This window comes from Cyprinus carpio, chromosome B20, assembly GCF_018340385.1.
Source record: "Cyprinus carpio isolate SPL01 chromosome B20, ASM1834038v1, whole genome shotgun sequence".
NCBI classification, from domain to species: Eukaryota; Metazoa; Chordata; class Actinopteri; order Cypriniformes; family Cyprinidae; genus Cyprinus; species Cyprinus carpio.
The window spans coordinates 10,889,343-10,899,840 of NC_056616.1; the positions used below are offsets into that span (position 1 = coordinate 10,889,343).

The following is a 10,498-nucleotide window of genomic DNA, read 5'->3' on the forward strand; positions in this document are numbered from 1 at the left end:
GTTTGTAGGGTGTGACTTCAGGATCCTGGAAAGGTTTGTGTTTGTAATGTGAAACTGTAAGAGCGCAGAGTTAAGGTCAGCCAGTAAAGAACATGAAACATTGTTTTCTTGTGTTGCGATTACTCAACATGTGCAAGAGTTGGCCATTTAATTTTGATTTAATTGTAATCTGCATCCATTGTAAGAAATCTTCACAAGGGATTTTCTTGATAGCAATGTGCCTCTAGATGGCAGTATTTTGAAAGGTTTCTAGGTTATTATAGTTCAAATTTAAAGACTTTCAAAGTCAATGGGCCCTCATTTAACAATCTAAGCACATGTTCTAAAGTGCACAGTGCAGGTGCACTCAGGACGTGTCTGAATCCAATTTTGCTAGATTAACGACAGGAAAACAGTCAGCATGCCCGGGCGCATGGTCTAAACGGGTTGTCCCTATTCTCTTAATGAGTATTGGGGTTTTTTTGGGCATAATGTGCAATAAACCAATCAGAGTCTCATCTCCCATCCCCTTTAAAAGCCAGTTGTGCTCACGCCATGGCAGAATGTAATTTTTCATTTTTAAAAATGTTTGTGTGCTGCTGATTGTCCCTGTGTGTGTAATAAGCAAAGTGTATGCATGCACCCGCCCATAGGCGCATATTACTAACAGGCTCTTTAAAAAACAAAGAAAAAATATTGCGCCAGACTTTAGACCAGGTTTCAGTTGGTCTATGGCACAGTCTATTTGCAGTTCCTCAAAATATCAACGCGCCAACAATGCACCTGAACACACCTCTTTTTTAGACCAGCATGCCCATAGGCGCACAAATGGGTGCAAATGCATTTGCCATTTAAACAATGCAGTGCAGGATGGGAAAATGAGGACTGCATCAGGCTGAAACTAGCAAAAACTCTTGAGCCGCCTTGCGCCGGGTGAATGATAGGGCTCAATGTTTGTTTGTTTAATTTCAGAAAGTTAGCCCATGCCAGTAGATGTTGTATCCAGAACCCCAGTAAAATATTAAATATAAAATATTGCTATGTAAAATTTACTGATTAATCCTCTGACAATGAGAAATATGTCCATAACAATTTCAGTGAATCAGAATTAGAATGAACAATTAGAATCAGAATCAGTGATTACTGATTTGTGAATTTTCAATGAGGTGTGCTGCATCCGAAATTGCATTCCCTACGCATCTGAAACTGGTTGGTCATGTGATAACATGACAAATGCAGTATGTCCAGATTACAAAATACCTACTCAAAAGAGTATACAATTTCAGATAGCCTAGGTGTGAATTGATTCACGATTCAATCAGATTCATTTGGACAGTTCACTCATGGTTTGAATTGTTTGCACTGGTTTCTCACTAAGTAAAACACTGCATAACTGGATATTTTATTCACAGAGAAATTATTGCTAGAGCAAGTGAATAAGAAATCTTTATTAACCACATAAACCAACTTTGCACTTCAGTTATAAATAAAATCAACTGGACTGACAAAAGATAATATATATATATATATATATATATATATATATATATATATATACATACTAAAAATAATCAAAATAATAATAAAAAATCCACTACCAAATCGCTAGATACATAATTGGATACATAGCTATATAAACACCTGAAGAAATGGTAAATATATTTCCTGTAACATGTATAAAGTTAAACAAAGATGATAATATCCTAATAAATCTATCTATCTAGATAGATAGATAGATAAAAAGATAGATAGCAGATTTCCAAAGAAAAATAGGAATATACCGGTAATAGGAATATTTTTCTGAATTGTCTTTTAAAAAATCATATGCTGCAGCTATAAACTAATTTTGTGCAGCCATTCCATTAACACAGCAGCTGAGCAGTATAAGAAATGTTCTCTGCCTTGGTGAGCAGAACTCAGTGATGGTCTGGGCCGTTACTTTGGTGCTGTAGAGGGTCTGACACATCATCCTGGCAATGTGGAGGGTCTGTGTTGTGACTTTTATTCTGTGAAATGCCAGTACTTTGAATCTGACAAGGATCTGCTTTGTGACCATGCCTTTTGGGGACGACCACTTGGTGACCCTGGTATTGTGCCCCAGGACTGTTTCTGTGGTGCTGTAGAGGAAAGCAAATATATTATGTCACACTGTCAGAGTCAATAAATAATTAAAGCTTTTAAAACAAACCCCTGATATAGTTCTTGGATGACAATGTGATACTGAAGAAAACAAAAATACATGTGAAGGATCTGATTAATCAAATGATGAAAAAAATGTTGCCTTAGCTCCATGAGTATTAATGGAGGAATCAAACATCATTGTGAGTGCATTTTATCGGTAAAGCTTACACTGTATTCTCTCCTCAGAAGTGGAAATGATCTCAATGTATGGCACTGGAAAACAACAGACATAGTATTATTTTTACATAAAGAAAAACTCACATATAAAGTAATATGTAAAAGGCTCATTAGATGCTTCACAAAATAAAACATTTAATTTAAGATAGTTGTATATTTTTAAGTGCGTCGGTTGGAAACATCACTATTAGATTTCCAAACATTCTTTTGCAAATATTTTATATGTTACATGTGATGTCCCTCCAGTACTTTACCTGTACAAGATATCTTGCCTATCACTTCTTTGCAGAAACCCTCAACCCTCTTTTTTAGCAAAAGAACAGATTTTCCCACATCTTCATATAAGAGATGAGAATCAGGTGTGATTCTGGGAACATACATAGTTTGTGGAGGAACAGAGCAAGACTCGACACTCTAAGACAAAAGACAGATAATAATAATAATAAAACATTATAAAGACAAATTGAGACACCTCTAGATCACTGTTCTGTATTTCTCAAGCTCTGTTACCAGAAGAAAATGGATGTGATCATCTGTTTGTAAAAGCTTCTCCAGTTCAGTGTCTCTCCTCCTCAGATCATCAATCTCCTGCTCCAGTTGCTTCATGTGTTCTTCAGCTCGACTCACTGCAGCTTTTTCCTGATCTCTGATCAGCTGTGTGACTTCAGATCGGTTTCTCTCAATGAGGCGCATCAGTTCAGTAAAGTTCCTCTCAGTGTCTTGCACTGCTTCCTTTGCAGAGCGCTGTTAGGACACATTACACAGTGAGCTTCAGTGGGACTGGACTGGGGACCTTGCTGCTTAGATGAGAGTTTTAACTGACCATGTAACTTTGCCACCAGTTGCCAACTTACCTTATGAGTCTTCACAACCTCTCTCAGCTCCTGAAGATCTTTCTCTCTCAGCTGGATTCTCTGCTGGAAGTCTCTTTGTGTTTGTTCCAGATGTTTCTTTGAACAAAAAGAAATACGAAAAAAGACCAAAAGACCAAAATTACAAGCAGAAACCATTACTTTAACAGATCCGATGACAGAATGTCATGCAGCATAATTTAATATACAAATAAAAATTCAGCCAAGCATGGTTCAGGCTGCATTTGACAATAACTGTATATACCCAACAGCTATTATTTACCCATTCATTATGGGGAAGATGAAGGGGAATATTTAGTAGATCTGACAAATTATTTAGGGGAAATATGTGACCCTGGTCCACAAAACCAGTCATAAGTGTCATAAAAAAAAAAAATAATAATAATAATTTGAGATTATATGATCATATATGGAAGCTGAATAAATATGCTTTCCATGATGTATGGTTTGTTAGGATAAGACAATATTTGGCCGAGATACAACTATTTGAAAATCTGGAATCTGAGGAATCTGGAATAAAATAAAAAAAAAAAAAAAAAAAAAAAAAAAAAAAAAATAAATAAAATAAAATAAAATAAAATAAAATAAAATAAAATAAAATAAAATAAAATAAAATAAAATAAAATAATAGACAATCACCTTTAAAGTTGCTAAAATGAAGTTCTTAGCAATGCATATTACTAATAAAAAAATAAGTTTTGATATATTTATAGTGGGAAATTTACAAAATATCTTCATGTAACATGATCTTTACTTAATATCCTAATGATTTTTGGCATAAATTTTTGACCCACACAATGTATTGTTGGCTATTGCTACAAATATACCTGTGCTACTTAAGACCACACATATGAAAAAAAAAAAAAATCCATACATAGAGACTATTTCAAAAGACTTATTTTCAGTAAGCATATCTTTTATTAGAGACATAAAAACGTAAGTGTAATGTTGCTATAGCAGTATTTATAGACTTTGGTCATTTGCTGTCACTCTTCTACAAGCTGCTTTTTGTTGCAATGTTTCTGGTTTATTAAAAAAAAGTTACAAAAAAGCACATTAGAACCCAGAACCTACTCAAAGCAAAAAAATAACCACTCACTTAATGTAAAATGTTATTTATATCAAGTTATCAGAGATGAATACAAAAAAGACTATTCATTTATCAAAATATTAAAAGACCATGCTTGCTGTGCAGAACTTTATTTATATTCATAAGCCAAGATTTGGCCATTTTATGATGTCATCACCAGCACCCTCCTATATGTCATTATTGCTAGCTAAAAAGTGCTTCTTATTATTTGTACAAACATTAATTATTCTTGAACCAGAAAAAAGCAGTTGAAGCAGTTATTACATATAACATTTATAATGAAAAAGAAATAACAACAACCAGTATTGTATTTACCTGTTTCTCTGTCCTCTCTGCTATAGCTGTTACAGTGTTGTGGTGTTTGTGTTTATCCACTGCACACAAGTAACAAATATAGTGCTGGTCAGTCCGGCAATAGATTTCCAGTTGTTTATGATGTTGAGGACAGATCATCTGCTGCAGTCGTCCAGTGGCATTGATCACTTTGTGTGGTTTACTTGACCAAAATTCTTCATGACGATCAAAATGACTCTGACAGGAGGCACCAGCAGGAACGGCAGTTTGTAGTTTAGTCTTCTTCAGTTTCTCCACCATTTCATCAAACACCACATTCTTACATAAAGCAGGTCTTGGACTGAAGGTCTGTCTGCACTGAGGGCAGCTGTAAACTCCCCTCTGATCCTCTTGATTCCAGCAGCCTGTAATACAGCTCATGCAGTAACTGTGTCCACAGGGAATGGTCACTGGATTCTTCAGTAGATCTAGACACACTGGACAGGTGAACTGGTCCTGTCCCACCGAAATACTGCCATCTGCCATTTTATGATAACAGACCAAACAACAGCTCAACAATAACTAACCTTGCAGGTTTTTTCAGCTAAATAGTTAAACTAGTTTCCGCATTCTGTATACTGTTTACTGTAGACATATTGTGGTTTCAACTGGTTTCAAAGCAAGGACACCGGTTTCAGGGAATTTGAAAGGTTGTTTAGAGGTAGAGGCAATCAATTCAAAACACTGTTTTCAAACCAAATAACCTCACATCTACAAAAGTTGGCCAGTAAATTTGATTTGAGCTAATTATGCTTTTGTCGTTGTGAGAATTATGTAGGCTACAAGATATTTCATAGATGCAGTTTTATAGCCAGTAGCCTATTAATAGACTATCTAGGTTATTTCACTAGACTTTCAAGGTCATGGTTTGGCTGGTTAGTTGCAGAAAGTTATCTTGCTGGTAGATGATTTAACCAGTGCCCCAGCTATGTAGGCCCACTGATTTTACAGATAAATCCTAGCCTGACAATGACAGATTTCCCTAACAATTTCATCAAACATGTGCCTGGTATATTCTGAGTCAGGACCATGATTTGGTTCTTTTTAATGAGCAAATGAATTAAATTGATGCATCATCAATTTAATTCAATAAACAAAGTATGATACTTTCAAATTACTTTCATATGGCTATGTTTCTTCTAGTCCAAAGGCCACAAAAATGTATGACTGAATGTGGTAAAAACAGGTCAGACTGCAGTGCTCTGAAGAAGAATCTTCTCTATGCATGTTTTATTATTATTATTATTATTATTATTATTATTATTATTAAGAGTAGCCTGTCTAAGCACAAAAAAGCAAAGAAAGACCGAAAATTCAAAAAGTAAAGTGTGAGAATAAAATATGATGAGAAATAATTGACAATGATTAATTAGAGATCATATTAGCAAGAAGTCTAATGAATGATCTCTCGTGGCAAACCTGGCTGCGACTGACAATTGAATACGTATTATAATAAATAATCTTGATTGCTGCTTATTTTCGGAGCTCATCTTTCAGAGTGTGATTTAATTACGCACCTGTGGATTGAGGAGTGAATGACTTTATTGTGTGCTGTAGCCTATAATAAGAATTATATAATGTTATTTAAAATTCAGATCAGGCTGTAGACAAACAGCTTCATTTTATTTTATAAAAGTTAGACCTTTGTGTCTTTTCACTTTCAAAAGCCTTGGGAAAGCTGGTCCTTCAAGAATGATATCAAAAGATAACAATCAATAAAGTTTATTGAATATGTATCAGTATTGAATTACCCTTTAGAGATTTGCTAGTTAAATGCATATTTATCTGTATGTTTACTTACTTTTTTCCTGCGAGATTTATAAAGGAAATGACAGCATTGATTATTTGCTTGAAGTTGTGACTGTGCAGCAAAAGATGACGTCATGGAGGTTGATACAGCATTAGTGTGCAGTGTCTCCATCTAGAGGTAAGAAATAGTCATTACATTGTTCAGTTTACCAAAAGCAATTAAATGTCCTTCAGTTTTTTTTTTGCAAACAAAGGACGTTTAGCTTATCACTACATGTAAAGACTTTTAATTACAAGTGATTGTGTTCACTGTGTTTTATGAAAGTTTTATGTACTAATCTAACTTTGTTTTCAAAAAAGAAAATTGCATAAAAAATTGCATAGACCAAATTATATAGTAAAAATAGCACATATAATAAAAAAAAAAAAAACTGAATAATCTTATTTAAAAAAAAAAACAATCATGTGTTTAATGGCTGAGATGAACTTGAAAAAAATATTAATCAGTGAGAGCTTAATTAATTACTAAAAAGGCTAAACTCTGACACTTTATGTAGTATTAATTAATAATTAGCAAGTTGTTGTTAGCTATTTACTACATACAGACCAATATGAAGTTACTATGTAGTCCAATTCTGTTCATTTTAGAAACAATCTTTTCTGAGACTGCAGAAAATAGTAAATCACTAGTGATATCATGACTGTGTTGTGACCTGACTAATGCTGTACTGAACTAGGACAGTTTCAGAGGCTGATAGCAGTCCTTTCTTATCATGTTCTCCCCAGTAACATGAACCTCAATTACTCTGGAGGGACAGTTTAGTTGGTCTGTAAATACCTTTAGATAAAAAGCTTCCGCCACATTGTTATAACCCCAGTTCAGATATTTATTCCTTTCCTATCTGTCCTGTGCAATGCATACATTAAAAGTCATATCCCCCCCAAAAAATAAGCTCATGGCATTTCCCAGGTGTCCTTTGGTTTCCATTTTCACCTTGATCTCCAGTGGTGTATCAGCTGTTAAAGGCACTTTGCCAGCTGGCATTCTCCCAGCAGCCCTAAAAGCCTTGTTTCTGAAATATGAAATCTGGAAAATTTTGTGTGTATGACCTTGGAATGACCTTGGATGTAAATGGGATCACAATTTCCTTGAGCTGAGGTCTTGCGTCTAATGATTAGTCGATCTTATATTAGTTTCTGTGCTACTTACAGGAAGAAAGTCAGAATTTCTTTTTGGAAAGTCTAATTTTAACTTAATTTTGCAAATTTTATCTGAACTTCATTACAGCTATTTCAAGCTGTCTATGTTATTCAGTCGGAATGTGTTCCACAGAAATATTATCTGTAAGACTGGTGTTAGTTTAAGAATATGAAGATGGTGGTTGATGTGTGATTGGTGTTGAGATTGAAGAGCGAAGAGCTGTTTAATAAGGTATTTGCATATTGTCAAAAAAGTACTGAATTATTTCTATCTTATATTGTAAATGGTGGTGGTTAACACTGTTTGAGAGGCAGTTTTAACATTAAGTGACGTGACATCTGACACACTATGCTCAGTGACACCTCCGTTTCTTTGTCCTGTACAGAGCACATTCAGGGCTTTTCAGAGATACCAAATGATTGGAGGTTTGACTATGACCACTCCCTCTCCTTGGTCTTTAAATATGGCTGACATTAATTTAGTGATCAAATGTAACACCTTCATGGAAATATGATTATATTTTGTAGTTATCATTTAGTTCTGACTAATTTTCAAATTGTTTGTCATAAATCAACATCTTAGAAAAATGTTAGGCAGTGGCTATTTGCACTAAGTGTAAATAGAGATAGAGGCTATTTACACTAAGTGAAAATAGCATATTTTCTTAGCGATAGATGATATTTACACTAAGTACAAATAGCGATGGATGCTATTTACACTAAGTGAAAAAAGCTATAGATTCTATTTAAACTGTTAAAATAGCAGGATTTTCTGCTATTTATACTACTTATTGCAAATAGTGGCAACTATCTGCACCTCAGTATTGTAGTACATTATAAAACAGTATGCAATAGTAACTTATTGAGTGTAAATTTTAATTTTAATTCAAATTATTAAATGGATGCCACCTTATTGGGACAATAAAGCCCTCCCTACAACTACCCTAACCCTACCCAATACTTTATTTTCAACTTTTTGATTATTTCCTTCATTTTAATTGAAAATAAATGCTTTTCTGATGTGATTTGAAATCTGAAAAGGGAGAAAAAAGTTTGCCAAAAGGCGGATTCGAACTCGGGTCGATCACGTAAAAATAAGTATGACACACATTTTACCATGTGCCAGTGAAGCTGACAGTCATCAACTGTCTTTTGAAATTTTGACTAGCCAAATCACACGTTGGTGGGTGGAGTTATTGTAAATAGCCTCTGCCAACAAGACGGGCTATTTGTACTTAGTGTAAATAGACACTCCAAAAATGTTATGAGGTTTGACGTCAAAATAGGACCTTCTGTTATGAAACAGGATATTGATTTCATACATGTCCACTATGGAGGACACCAGGACTTAAAGCATGTTTATTACACATATTGGGAGACACAACAAATGAATAGATAAAAAAAAATCAATATTCATATGAAATATTGGATATTATTATTAAAATCTTTCCAATTATTACTCCCTTTATTGCATTTATTTTTTTCATTCTATGTTGCCCCAAAAACGCATTAATATGCAAATAAGATACAGTTTGTAGATACATTGTATAAAAGGTGAAAACTCGTTTATGGCCATTTTACACACATTTTGCATAAAGAAAAACGGTCTTTAAAAATATCTTTCATAGCATAGTTGAGAATCATCTTTATATAAAGTTTGGTATAAAAAAATGATAATTGATTTGCCTTTTCATCATGTCTTTTTATTTATTTATTTTTAACAGGACTTTTTAAAGTCCCGATGACCTCTACAGAGGACATAGCATAACATATAAATAATAATTAAAAAATAAAATTAAATTGTATTTTTTTAAATGCTCTAAACAAAGTAATGACATGACAAAATACTAAATTCACAAAATGTTTTATATATCAAAATTATACACCACAACACGCCACTGATATATATATATATATATATATATATATATATCAGTATATATATATATCATATATATATATATATATATATATATGAGTGAGTCACTCACTTATATATATATATATATATATATATATATATATATATATCAGTGGCGTGTTGTGGTGTTCTGAAATGAGGAGGCAGTTTTTTAATCAAATGTAAATTCATGTCAGAGTCACATTTTCTTGGTTAAGTAAATCAGAAAAGGGGGGAAAAACTAATTCTATTTAATATCTTTACATTAACAATGTAATGAATATTCTATTTATTAAAGCCATGTATGAATCTCAAGTTAGTGTTTTTAAGCATTTTACATTTATTCCAAAATAATAATTTAACAATAATATAATTCATTTCTGAACTTATGTTCAGCTGTAGTTTAATAATTAACTTTTAAAAGGGTCATATGATGCTTTTTTAAAGATCATTATTTGGTGTATTTGGTGTAACGGAATATGTTGACAAACTTGACATGCTTTAATTTTAATGTAATGCCCCTTTCCATAATCGCCAGCTTCATCTTTCAAAATAAATGCAAAGACAGTAAATAATGTCCTTAGTTTTAGTTTTGGCATGGCTGCTTCAACACTAACTGCGGTTACTGATACCACGTCTTCTTTCTTTGTGTGAACATTGGGCGGCATTTCACAAATATTTCCACATAGTGACGTAGAGATGTGGGGGCGTGTTTAGGAGGTGTGGCAGAGTCTTAACTTTGATAAAGAATATCTCTTTGGATTTGAGACTTTAGTCTTTGCAACTTTACAGATCTTTTTAATGAACCAACAGCTTGTAACACTCCAAAAAGAAAGGAAAAATTGAAATCCCATCATATGACCCCTTTAACTATGTTTTGATTTTTAGGATCATCAGTCATCAAAGCTTGGTGTATATTGGTCACAGACACTGAGATTTACTTCAGATTTAACCAAGCTGATTACTCACTAGAATCTCCCACAGATCAAGTTTTCAGCCCATTTTAAGTCTTATTTT

The 10,498-nt window shown here is 33.5% G+C and overlaps 1 protein-coding gene across 1 annotated transcript; it reads right to left on the bottom strand.

Moving 5' to 3' along the window:
- Nucleotides 1–1,583: 1,583 nt before the first annotated feature.
- On the bottom strand, nt 1,584–5,786 carry LOC122141015 (E3 ubiquitin/ISG15 ligase TRIM25-like). Its single transcript, XM_042746740.1, has 6 exons — nt 4,615–5,786; nt 3,192–3,287; nt 2,848–3,081; nt 2,592–2,751; nt 2,329–2,373; nt 1,584–2,096 (listed from the first exon to the last, which is right to left on the bottom strand). Exons 1-6 carry the CDS (start codon nt 5,116–5,118, stop codon nt 1,981–1,983), a joined length of 1,155 nt encoding a protein of 384 aa, XP_042602674.1. The 5' UTR covers nt 5,119–5,786; the 3' UTR covers nt 1,584–1,980.
- Between the last annotated feature and the right edge of the window lie 4,712 nt (nt 5,787–10,498).

Bases quoted from the DNA above. Each gene is read 5' to 3' on its own strand.
- LOC122141015 (XM_042746740.1), bottom strand. From the start codon at position 5,118: ATGGCAGATGGCAGTATTTCGGTGGGACAGGACCAGTTCACCTGTCCA. The intron at 2,752-2,847 runs GTAACAGAGCTT...CTTTTGTCTTAG, and splicing joins ATCACATCCATTTTCTTCTG to AGTGTCGAGTCTTGCTCTGT. The intron at 2,097-2,328 runs GTAAGCTTTACC...TTTCCTCTACAG, and splicing joins TTCTGAGGAGAGAATACAGT to CACCACAGAAACAGTCCTGG.